Below are 13,232 nucleotides of genomic sequence, written 5' to 3' on the forward strand. Positions count from 1 at the left end.
CCCTCGCGCGCCGCGCGCATTGTTGTCCTTTAGCGATTGGTTGTTGGACCAGAAACAGCTGTGCAGAGCCGTGCCATCTAAAGAGCTGTGGACCTGAATGCAGTGTAGCCGGTTAGCGGTGACTTACACCGGGACTCCAGAGGGAGAGAGGAAGCGCTGCAGGCCACTTGCATTGCGTCTTCCAGGCTGCGTGGACCCGGCGCCCCAGCGTGTGCGGTTGTGGGGGAGCTCGCCGTGGCGCCCTCTCCGTCTGGCTTTAGCTTCCTTTGGGGTTGGCGCAGGTGGGCCAGGCAGGGCACCGCAGATCTCCCCGTTCCCACGAAGGCTGACTAGCTGTCTCTCTCCGAGGGGGAGGGACCATCCTAAAAATATGTAAATATCCAAGCGCTGGCTCCAGGCTGGGGCAGCTGCCAAGGGTCCCGCGCCGCCGCCGGGTGTTTTACATGAAAATGAGAAGCCTGATGGGAACTGCGCTCTAACTTAAGGCAGCCTAGTGATTAGCATGAGACTGGGCGGCTGTCCTGCTTCCTGCCCTTCAATAGCCGTTCCGCGCGCTCGCGCCGGAGCAGCGCTGCCGCCGCGCGGGGGTCGATCGCAGGCTCGGCGTCCTTGGCAGCCATGGCTCCGGCGCCGCCTCGGCCAGTAAGTAGGAGCATGCATGTGTAGGGGGCACATGCGTGTCGGTGCACCCACCCAGCCACCCATCCGCGCGCACGCACAGCGCCCGGAGCCTCGGCAAGGGGAAGATTGGCGAGGCGCTGCAGTCGCGGGGACGACGTGGGCTCTTCCTGGATTCCGCAGGAGCCCGCCCGCCGCAGCTGCTGTCTGCAGAGCCTGCTCGGATCCTGTGCACACGCGCCCCCCGCTCGAGCCTCTGTGATGAAGACTGCCTCCCGGGGACTGCAGCGGAGGCCGAGCCAGCCAGCGCCGGGGACTGCGGGCCGTGCGGCTGATAGGCCCGCGGGGACAGGACTCGGACACTGTCATCCCCACGCCTCGCGCTGAGCTGCCCGGCGCGGAGGGTCTGCAGCCGCCCCTCCGGCCTCCCGCACGCCCGATCCCGGGTCAGCCCCGGAGGCCTTGGCTGCCTCATTTGTTTGGGTCTTTTGTGCCGTGGCTCCCAGTTGGCCAAGCACTCCTGCGCTGAATCGGGCCATTGTCTGCGCTCCCATTGCCTTCACGCTGCAAGTCTCGGCGCCCCCACCCCACCCGCCCCCTCCCCGCCTCCTCCCGGCCGGGGAGCCTCCTAACGTGCCTTTCCCCCCAGGAATCTGGAAGCTATAAGCCGGGCGGATTGCAAATGAAGTGTAATGCATTGTGGGACGTGTGTAAAATCGGAGCCTTCGCCGTGGGGGTGTGGGGGGGCGTGGGGAGGGCCAGACCCGCCGCTGGCGGTGTAGACGCCGACGAGGAGGGGCTGGGAAAATGTGCGCAGAGTCTGCCCGGGTCGTGCCCGCCGTAGACGGATGAAGGAGCGCGCTGCGCCCCGGCGCTGAGGCCCCGAGGATCGGGGCGGCAGGTCGCCCTCCCCACCATGAAGAAGACCCGGAGCACAACCTTGCGGCGAGCCTGGCCTAGCTCGGATTTCTCGGACCGGGCCTCGGACCGCATGAGGTCCCGCAGCGAGAAGGACTACCGCCTGCACAAGCGCTTCCCCGCGGCCTTCGCGCCCCAGGCTTCGCGGGGCTACATGACATCAGGTTGGTTGGTGACCGCGTTTCTGCCCCCGGGCCGGGGCCGCGGGACGTGCTCGGTACGCCGCGGCCCGGGTGCTTGGAGGAGAGGACGGGCAGTGATGGATGCGATAAGTTATGGGGAAAGCAGGAAAAAATTAGCTCCCATCCACCATTTTGTACCTCCGCAAGATCCACAGCAGGCCCTCTCAATATGGGGTTGGAGAGCTATTAGTTAGGTAAAACGAGGGAGAGGGTACGAGCTGGGCGTTTTGGCTGCAGGGAGATAAGTGACTGCAAGCCCCGGCGCTGCAGCCTCCTTGAGCTTTGTGGAGGATCCTGCGCCCAGGGTTGCCTGCAGTGCCAGGCTTGCTGGCTCCTGCATTGTGGCCGGTTATCTGAGTGGGTATTTCCAGCAGCCCCCTGTTCTCCAAAAGGAACAGGTTCCATGCGCAGCTCTGGATGGGCTGAGTCAGGGGAGAGTCCTGCAGACATCCCAGGCTCCTCTGATTTGCACGCAGAGAACTGTGTTGGAGCTCACTGAACGCGTTCTGTGGGGGTAATGGTGTGGATGCGGATTGAATGCTCACATGATTCTGTGTGGATTTAACATATGTTGCTTCGAATTAGGCTGTATGGAAAGAATGGAGGCTGTATCATGTATTTGCATGTCAGATAGGAAAGACAAACAGAACGGTAAATGGAAAGGGAAGGCTTCAAAAAAGATTTCCGTTTAAAATGCAGTGCTGTGAAAAGCCTTCCTGAAGGCGCCAGTTCTTTTTTTGGAAATACAACGGAATGGCTTTGGTTTGATTTGGGAACCCAGGGATGAAATTCTTGAGGGAAATGCTGAAGGAGGAAAAGCCTGGAAACCTTCCGTTGCCTTCTCCTTACTTCTCGTTAACCACTTGGATGTAATGATGTGTAAGGCATCGGTTCTTATTTTTCATTCAGAGAAAAATTTTGATTTTCTTCTAAGCACACTGTAATGGAAGAACCGAGATTTTATTTTAAACCACATGCTGTACCAAATCACTCTTGAGCCCTGTCTTAACTGGGAAGATCATTTTAAGCTTGTGGTTGGTACTTAGAGTCTAGCTTTACTCTCTTTCTCCTAAAACAGCAAGTCCTTTTTAACTGGGGTCAGCATCTCATGCTTCAAAAATGCCTTGCGACCGCATTTCCACGAACATAAAGCCTAAATAAAAGAACCATCTTTTTTATTGCAAAATCAGGCGACATAAGGATGTTGTACTATTTTGGCAATAAGGCTCCCTTGATTTTCCCTTTCATGAAAAGCCAAATTCGTAAAGAAAGTGACAACTACAGTTTATACTTCAGTCATTTAAGTCGCTGCTGTGGTTGCTATATTCTTCAGACTTGTGGCAGTAAATTTTGAAACACACCTAAATCCAAACCTAACCTCAAAACATATGTACATAAACCCACGTCTGCACTGAGTGTTCAGATAATCCTGGGTTTCATGTACTTAGGGTTTGAATGTCTTCATTCCACACTTCACAGTTCCCCTTTCTTATGCCTCCTGAGGAACCGGTCCTGACGCCAACTGTGAAGCTATAGGAGGCCATCATTTCTTCAACAAACCTGCAACACTCTGTTTCATGATTCAGGCACATTTCCAGGGAGCCAGTTTTTTTTTTTTTTTTTAATCTATCTTGGCATTACCTCATTATCACATTTTCATTCTTTGCAAAAGAACTTGTCTGCTATTGCAGGTGCTGCGAGGCATTTTTGAGGGCTTGAGGAAGAAGCTTTTAATTGTACTTGATTCCCTTATTTCACTTCTTGATCCACAAATGGTAAGATGGTCCTATGGTGATAATGAAGGATAACCTGTTTTAGGTTGGCGGTTTTCTGTTCAGATTCAATGTTAGGTTACTGCTGAGAAGCCTGAAGACCAAAAGATGGAAGAAAAGTGCTGTCATTCATTCAGCATTTTTATGGCGTGCCCCAAAAGAGCGAAGTGCCTTGCTGGATTCTCATGGGGTTATAGGGTTGGATATAATATGGTTCTAGCCCAGGGAGGGAGGCTTATCATTTATTCTTTATTTTAAATGTTAGCTAATACATGGAATAAGAAGCAGGTGTTGCTGCTATGGAAGGAAATAGTAAACATGAAGACGAACACCTACAATGAAGATTGGGAGAGTAGGTGGAGTCTTTCTCATGTGCAACTCTTTTGGGGGTTGGGTTGGGAAGGATGTGTATCTTCATCTATTTCCTTTACAAATATGGCTCCTTTCAAAATGTGAGTATTGATAGAAATAGATGATATACTGAAACACTTGGAAATGATTTATAAGACATTCTCTTCCTTTTAGGAAATGTAAAGGAGATCCACTTTTATCAAGTTAGTGACTTTGGATACAAACAGAGCCTTTGTCACATAAAATGTTGAGTAGAAAATGAAACCACTTAGAAATACATGAGGCCTTTCATATTTCTTCTTTCTGTTTGTCCAGCCATTTGGTTTAATTACTGCTGGTATTCTTATACTTGATTTTTAGTAAAAAGGGTTTTTGTTGTGGGGATATTACTTGGGTTCAAAGGACAAGATAAGCCTTTCAGAGATGTACTAAATGACTTAAAATAACTTCAGTTAAGAGACTATTTTTAGACCCCCTCCCTCAACAAATATTCTGAAAATTATGGGAAACAGTCACTTAGTTTTAAACTTCAGGACATGAGAGAGCCTTGGGAATTTCAAGAAATAGATATTAATAATTTTCCTTTTGGTCTAGCATCCCGTATCACACAGTAGGTGCTTCAAGCAACATTGTAGGCTTCTATAATAGCTTTCTAATGAGACAGCACCATTTCAAACAGTCTTTTCTCCATAAATAATTACCAGTGTGAAATGTGATTTATAGCAATAGGCTTGACATTTAGCCTTGGCCTTTCCGATACCTTCAGGATAAACTACACTTAAGCTCAAGAGGTTAGAGCAGGCACCTATAAACTAGCGAGGTCTTGCAAAAGGACAGTTAGAGAATGCTGAAACTTTAAGTGTGGAAGACTATGCCTTATGTGACTGTTTAAGCTCCCAACTCATGCTATCAAATCTGAAGAAATCCTAAGAATTCATGAGCTTCCTAGCAACCAGTAAGTTCACAGGCCATGAGATGACTTCATTGTTCATCTTGAATATTAATTTCCCAGTGGTGGTTTCTGGGCAGAAAGGGGAAGATCTTGCCTTTTGTTCAAATCAAGATGAATAGTAAAAAGTGCATGGCGTTATCTTAAGAAGAAAAGGGATTGGACCAAATGGATGTGGGATCATTCTTGGGCATTTTCTAAAACTAGAAGCTACGATATTAATGAACTAGAGATAAAAGTAAAACTCCCACAAAGGAGCAAATCTGTATAACGAACGCTTAGTACTTTATATATGAAAACACGCTCATTTGTCTCTGTGAAATGATTTTCAAGGCCCCAAACCTTTTGTTGATGAAGTTGTGAGAGCTTTCTCTGTTAGAATTATGTGAACTGTAATCTCTTCACATGAATGATGCTGCTAACTTTTAATTTCCTTCACTCTCCCCTTCCCCAGCCCTGGGGATGGGCACCTCTTTATATTCCGTATATAATGCCACCAAAGTTTTGGGGGACATTCTTATTGATCAAGCATGGAAAGTAATTTTTTCATTATACAGGTTCTACAGCACATGATCCTTAAAAGCTTTGTTTCTGAATGAGAAAGCGAAGTCCTGGCCCATTTGAGTTTGAGGCTTATCATTTTGATAACATCTTTAAGGAGTAAAGCGTGCATTTTTAATACCATGGGTTTAAAGGCTTTGAAAAGAAAGATAAAAGCCCTAAACGGACATTGCAAGAAATTTGAAAGCAGTTTTGTCTGCTGGGGAAGAATGGCCAGCTCATCACCTTGATTAGTTTATTAGTTTTCATTTTATAGAAACTAATTCTGGGGCACATTTGACCATGTGTTCCAGTTCCTTATGTTCTGTTATTTTAAGAGACATGAGGGTTTTCTGGGAGTGGAAGATGGACACTGGAGGTTCTAATCTGGGCCTGCCACAAACCAGCTGTGTCCCTGGCGAGTAATATGACCTCCCTCTATCTGTAATGAGTCCCCCACTTCCATGCTGCCATTACAGAATTGGGCTCCGCAGTGGCTCTGTCATGAGCAAGTGCAAGACTTCTGAACACTTACACATAAATCGTTAGACAAAGCCTCTGCCCTCTTCTACTTTTTGGAGTCAGGTGTCCCCCGTATGTGGGAATAGTGCTCCTTTTGCAATACAATCCTATTCCCTATCATCCTGAAATGTTACATTAAATGTATGCATTTTAGGACTCGCCCTGATGACCAGAGTAATGAGGGGGGAAGAAATAAATTAAGACCTGACAAGTTAATAATCATATGCAAGTTTTAATAAACAGCATCCTGTCACATCTCTTTCCCTCTTTGTAGAGATCCATTTTCAGCCTAGCCGCTCCAACTGCGTTTTAATTTGAAACTACCTATGTTGACTCCTTTCATCAGGCGAGTGGAAGTGAGGAATATTACACTTGGTGGTGAATGACTTTATTCTTTATTTCCCAGGAGAGCATGAGTGGGCTTACAAAAGGTCACCTCTCTTGGTATTTCAATATCTTTTACATTCTTTCCAATGTTTTTATTTGAAAAAAAGGAATATGAGTATATTGTATAAAAACCTTAGCACTTCTGCACCTCCAGAGCAATTCTGGCCTCAAATTCCCTATACCCCGGAGACTTAGGACAATTCAGACGATGGTATACTCTTTGGTACACGATTGCTTAGGCGGAATGCAGGTTATAACCAAAAGCAAAATCTGCTTGGACCCTTGCCAGTGAGTACTATGCTAACTTTTGAATTTAGGACATGTTTTTATAAATCAGTGATAGAGAGTGTGTGACGCCTAATCTATAAGGTATAAAGTAGAGGTTCTTCTAATTTGTGAGAGTATAGATATAGTCTACTCCAAATTGACCTTATCCACAGTAACACAAGAAAGAAAGGACGTGGGTAATTTTTTAAGTAGGGCGTAAACTTTTCCTGAAGTAGGAAAAGGCTAGTCTTCTTTAACATCAGAACGCGCAGCCAGTCAATCAGAAGATTCTATGTGTTCCTCCTACTTACATATTTCTAAAACCTGTCTCTTCCTCTTCATCTCTGTTGCTGAACTCTTCTGTTCTATTAACACTATCTACCAAACAGACCTCTCTTCCGGTTCCATCCATCCTCCTTATGTCCCCAGAGGGCTTTGATGGTTTTGTTTTGGTTTTGTTATTTTAAAATCTCTCCTAAAGCAAAATCACTCATGTTGCTTCCCTTCCCAGTGTTCCCATCCATCACGCCTGTGGATGAAATCATAGACCAGGGCACGTCACAGTATAACCTCCCTCACTTTTTCCACCTCTTCTTCTCTTTCCCTACTGTTCACCTCACACCGTGCTCTGGGCTCTGGGAGCTCTTTACCTGTGGCAGTGCCTGTCACCTTGTGTACCTGTTGTAGTTTATGTGACTTTGCCCAGAATGCATTCTCTGTCCTTACAGGTCTGATAGAATCCTCTTTAGCCTTCCAGAACCAGCTCCTATGCCCCCTTCTCTTGCATCGTCTCTCAGATCCTTTCCAGAGTGATTCGCTCCCATGACGTTTGTTTTGTACTTGTGTTACAGCAACACGGTCACATTGTGCCACATCACGAGTTTACAACCCATGCGTGTCTCTGGTCTAGATGGTGAAATCCTCACTGATAGTACCTGCCTTATTCACATCTCTATTTTGCCAGCAACCACAGAGCTTGGCATGTATCAGGGACACAGTAAATGTGTACGGAATGAGTGCCTAAAACATGACTTCTTAGAAAGTTGAATGAAGTCTCGAAGTCCTAATGTGAGTCACCTTTTTGTAACTGCAGAAGTTACAAGTATGTATTCTAAGATCCTGCTTTTAAAAAGATCTCCCATTGTGATTGGTAGACAGGACCAACAAGCTGTGAGTGGACGATCAGAAAGTACTAAATAATAGGGTACCATCAAGAGTCAAGCTGGGGTGGTTGATGTGGTTGCTACGAGTGGAACTGGATTCCGAGAACAGAAGGGCGTTGCTTAGAAAAGGCTGCCTGGAGGGAGGACTTACTTGGTCTTGAAGAAGTGGGTCGATTTGAAGAGATGGAGAAGGAGAAGGATTTGGGGGAGGTTGAGGAAGCAGGTACAAACCAAGGCATGAAGCTGGAAATGAAAATGGGTGTGTGAAATTTGTCTTACTGTAACTCTGGGATGTAACTGGAAATAATGTGTGGGATCTTGAAATTTGGGCGGATTCAGAGTTTATGGGGTAGGTAACACATTTGTGATTTGGGGAGAGAAATGATGGAAGGAGCCTTTTTAAAGAGGTGTCAGATAGTGGCTTGCAGGATAGATGCATGTTGTGAACGTCTAGAGCCCGGGAGACCAGAGGGGAGGTGTTTGGGGGTTGATGTGGTAATCAAGCAGTAAGACGACGGCCATAGAACAGTGTGTCCTGGGCCGGGCGTGGCGGTTCGCGCCTATAATCCCAGCACTTTGGGAGGGTGAGGCGGGCGGATCACAGGGTCAAGAGTTCGAGACCAGCCTGGCCAACACGGTGAACCCCCGTCTCTACTAAGAATACAAAAATTAGCTGGGCATGGTGGCGTGTGCCTGTAATCCCAGCTACTCGGGAGGCTGAGGCAGGAGAATCTCTTGAACCCTGGAGGTGGAGGTTGCAGTGAGCTGACATCGTGTCACTGCACTCCAGCCTGGGTGACAGAGCAAAACTTTGTCTGGAGTGGGGGGGGGGGGGGGGGGCGGAGGGGTCGAGAACAAAATAAACAAAAAAGCTGTGTGACCCAGCACTGCTAGGCATTATTAGCACACCACCCTCAAGATTTTAAAAATATGTCCACATACCAACTATACTGTTACCTATTTAATACTTCTCTTTAACTTGATCTACTTTTGTATTTAAGTGAATTAAAGAAAAAATTTTGCATTTCCTATGAAATTATGGGTTTCCCTCGATAATTATATATTTTTTCTAATCCCTATTAAAATGGACATTTAATTATTTCAGTAAAAAATATTCAACTAGGTACTACCCAAAACGAACCCATGTACCTGAGTAGTACTCACATCATGTAGTGGAAAACCTGAGTAGGCCAAGGGAGCGGGGATGGGACAAGGTGGAAAGGGTTATGAAGAGGAAAGGGAGAATCTGGGAGAACAAAGGAACTGGCTGTTCTTTGTAAGTGGTTGGGTTTAAGAGGTGAAAGAAAATAAAGGTGAACATGGCGAAACCCCGTCTCTACAAAAGATACAAAAATTAGCCACGCTTGATGGCATGTGCCTGTAGTCCCAGCTACTCGGGAGGCTGAGTGGGAGGGTCACCTGAGCCTGGGGAGGTTGAGGCCGCAGTGAGCCGAGATTGTGCCACTGCACTCCAGCCTGGGTGACAGAAGGAGACCGTGTCTCAAAAATAAAAATAAAAATAAAAAAGGTGCAACTGATTTTGTTGCTGTTGGAAGAATGCAGTAAATGACCATGAACTTGCAGAAAGTGAGCGGAGAATGAGTTCCATTTTGGGCTAATGGTTTGGTATTCCAACCACAGAGGGCTTTCAGGTGTACAGGTGAACAATAAAGGCATATAGGTTGGAGGTCATTTGTGCAGCAGTGTTCGTTGTGAACACAAGAATAGCTTGGCTTTCTGTGCTTTCTGTTCCCCTTCTTGGAGGGGAGCAGATGACTGATTTTTATTTCCAGCAGAAGGAGGTTCAGTTGGATTCCATGAACTCAGAGTCCTCCTTGGGTTTCTGAAACCTGGAAACTCGAGGTTAGGATTGCTTGGAGACTGTCCGCTTTCCTGTTGCTGAAAGTAAAGTGCCCTTTAATTCTTGAATTTGTTTTATTAGTGTTCTCATCTATTCAGAAGCCATTGCATTGTTGATAGAAGGGATATGTTTTTGATATCTATAGTCAGGTCTGAAAAGAGAGCTCTGCAAGTAGCAGCACAAAAGACCAGGCCAGCTATGTAAATAATGTATATTTCAAACATCTGTCATATACCTATCCCGCTGAAAAATTATGGCTTAGGTAACTCATACACACAGTCAAAGTCTCCATTTATCTTTCTACTTTAATCTGTGATGGCCCCTCCAGGCCAAGTTTTCTTTTTTTTGAAGATAAAAGAGAGAGATTTGGCAGATGCCCGTGGGCAGTAGGGGTAGCAGGACTATTGCCTGGCCTTATCCGTCTGATGGCCATAGTTTCAGAGGGAGGAGCCATCCTCTGCAATTAACACTGCCTTCTCACCCCTACAGATTCCTGTCTGGTTGGTTCCCCTAAGAGAGCTAATATGCCATTTACTGCTTTCGGCATATCCAACTTTTGCTTTGAAATTGTCTTGTAGTAGATAAAATGAAGGCCGCCATAGTGACTGAGGGGCATGGGGTATTTGTCTTTTTTTTTTTTTTCATTTTTGGCTGCCCAGTATCTGAACCTCTTCAGTGTCTGTGTCATTCCTCATTGTTATGTGTCGAATGTGTCCGCCCAAAAGATATGTTCAAGTCCTAACCCCTGGTACCTGTGAATATGCCCTTATTTGGAAATCAGGTCATTATGGCTGTAACCAAGTTAAGATGCAGCAGTACTGGAATAGGGTGAACCCTAAATCCATGTGACTGGTGTTCTTATAAGAAGAAGAAAAGAGACACAGACACAGGGGAGAATACCGTGTGACGAGAGAGGCAGAGATGGGAGTGATGTGTCTACAAACGAGGGAAGGCCCAGGACCACCAGCCACCACAAGAGGCTGGGAGAGAGGCATGGGATGGCTTCACCCTCAGGGTCCCGGAAGGAAACAATCCCACTGACACCTGGGGTTTCCACTTCTAGCATCAGAGCTGGGAGGGCACATATTTCTGTTGCTTTAATCCACCCACTGTGCGGTGCTAGTTCCAGCAGCCACAGGACACTAGTCTGCCACCTCTCAGCCTTGGTGGCAGGCAGCACCCGCATTCTCTGTGAAGATGCTGAAATTGCTGTGTAGGTACTTTCCTGGCCTTCTTTACATGGAGGGCAGGGGCCAGAGACCTGGATTCCACCCACTGGATGTTCCCTCCCTGACTTCTCATCTGGTGCTAGTAAGGTAAGATGATGGGGACTGTGAGACAGAATCCCCGGACGTGGTGTTGCGGCATGATGGCATTCCGAGGCCAGGGGTGGCAGCTGGCAGGTGGTGCCCCATGTGGCCTTGCTAGTGGTGCCAGCTGCAGGTTTGTGCTTGGTGGTGGCTGCAGAGGTATCCTTATTGAAGCGGCTCTGGCTGTATGTTTCAAGACTGGGTCTCCAGCCCTCGCTGGAATCCTTGAGTTACTCAATGTATTTTACTATATTCTTTTTCCTGAGAGGCTGTGTAGCATAGTGATTTAGAGCAGAGATGCGGACCACATGGCTTGGCTTCATAGTTCGATGTTACCATCACTAGCCAGGTAAACTTGGAGAAATTACTTATTTTCTCAGGACCTCGGCTTCCTTACCTGCAACGTGGGAATAATAATGGTACCTACCCTTTGGGCTTTGGGTGAATTAATATGTGTAAAGCACTTAGAACCAAGCTTGGTACAACGGAAGCATTATATCCCTGTGACTCATTTTGCCATTAAAAGTAATGGCCAAAACTGCAATGACTTTTGCACCAACGTAATATTAAAAGAGCCAGCATGGGTATAAAACTGTAGAATCCCATCAGACACATATATAGAATCACAACAGGATCTCAGTCGTTGTCCCTTCAAAGTATTGATATAAAGAGTGACTTGCACATAAGCTACACAAAAAAGTACAGTTGAGTTTTACTTTGCAACCATGTCGTCTTCCTACGGTGTGACCTTCCAGAACCCTTTTGTTTTCCCCTTTCCAATAACACCCTCTTCCCTCTACTTCCTATCTGCTTCCTCCTAGTGTTTAGAACTTAGTTCCTTGAGGAAACCTGATGGAGTGTGACTGAGCTGCTCCTTCTCTGTGCTCCGGCAGCACTTCTTGCACACCTCTGAAATAACCAACACATTTGCCATTTTCTTTTCTGACCCTCCATCTAGACTAGAAGCTCTTTCAGGCCATGGCTCGGGTCTGACTTGGCTTTGTACTCCCAGTGTCTAGTGAGTGCCAGATGTGTAGCAGGTACACAGCAGTTTAAATGTATAGATACGGGGACACATCGTCTTGCTGGCATTCTCCGTGGCTTCAGTGGACTCTGTATTTCACATCTTCCTCTAACCGTATGCATGGTTGATGCCCCAGGGTTGATGGGAAGAAGCCGCTAGGGTGATTGTGGTGGATCAGTAATCTTGACCCACTCACAGGGGCCCAAAAGAGCAAACTGAAGGAAACTGGGGTAGTTTAGCTGTAACCACCAGGTTGTAGAGATGTGAACTTCGGTTTTAGGATTTTTAAGAATTCCGGCATGGATCTTTGGTGAAATTATAAAACAGTGTCTTCTGAATTCACCAAACATCTAAGATAAAACTTACATTTAGATTAGATGCTAGAGCTTGTGATTGAAATGGGGCGTTCTGTTAACCTAGTGAACTCGTTTGGATTTTCATTTCCATGGGTTTTCAAATAACTGAAAGAAGTATTTGGACATATTTTCCCTACACTTGCAAACTGGCTGTTTAGAATGTAGACAATGGGCAGATGTGGATAACTTTTTAACAGTGCTTTTAAAAAGACTGTTTAGCCAGAGAGTGAACAAGTCCCAGAGAGCAGACCAGTGAAGATGGCCATAGTGTCAAGTGGATTTTTCCTTATTTGTGAGAGTGGCTTCTGTCTATGTTCATCAAATGCCTTTATGCGGTAAGGCAGCACTGTGATTTAGGGCTGTGAAATCAGACATTCATACACTGGTGCTGGCACCCACTTGCTGGCTGTGAAATCCTAACAATCTATGTTATCGGTCTATCCTCTGTTTTCTCATCTTTAAGATGAGGATAAAATAGTATCTAATTTATAGTTGTTATGTGGATTAAATGAGCAAATGCAATCAAAATAATTAGCATAGTGCCTGACACACAGTAAGAACCTAATACGTCTTTGCTACTATTATTTCTTTTGGAACAGAACTATACAGGATTGACTGGTTTCTAAGTGTTTTACACCTGAGGATGCGGAAGAAGAGAGCCAGCGGGCAACTTGTCTAGTGCTGCATAGAGTTAAAAGCAGCTGTAAATGGGATTCTTTGCCTAATATTTGGTACTCACTTATCAGAAATCAAGTATGCCATTTCTTATACTGATTCTGGTGTGTGCTCTGCTAAGGAAATTCACAGAATTCTTCATTTATCTAAGTGGGCTCATTTGTCCTTGAACTTCCAACTGAGGAAAAACGGTAGAGAATTACCGTACAGTCAGTATGGTCAGCGTTCCCGTGGAATGTAACCCTAAGAGAACTTGGCTTTACTTAAAATCAGGGAAATCATGCCCCATATCATCAGACATAGCTTACTCTGAGATACTTATTTTGACTTTTCAGTT

The 13,232-nt window shown here is 46.1% G+C and overlaps 1 protein-coding gene across 4 annotated transcripts in view; it reads left to right on the forward strand.

The window, feature by feature from the left end:
• The window catches only part of STOX2 (storkhead box 2), a 290,826-nt gene that overhangs the window by 176,972 nt on the left and 100,622 nt on the right, over positions 1–13,232 (forward strand). For 2 of the 4 annotated variants that reach the window (XM_032148988.2, XM_032148989.2), the window contains exon 1: positions 1,376–1,700. The exons of the other annotated variants lie outside the window; for them this stretch is intronic. In XM_032148988.2, coding sequence (XP_032004879.1) covers positions 1,535–1,700 — 166 coding nt within the window. In that variant the 5' untranslated portion in view covers positions 1,376–1,534. Of the gene's footprint in view, positions 1–1,375; positions 1,701–13,232 lie in introns of those variants that run through there. 4 annotated transcript variants of the gene reach the window in all.

This window comes from Hylobates moloch, unplaced genomic scaffold, assembly GCF_009828535.3.
Source record: "Hylobates moloch isolate HMO894 unplaced genomic scaffold, HMol_V3 SCAFFOLD_3, whole genome shotgun sequence".
Taxonomy (NCBI): Eukaryota; Metazoa; Chordata; class Mammalia; order Primates; family Hylobatidae; genus Hylobates; species Hylobates moloch.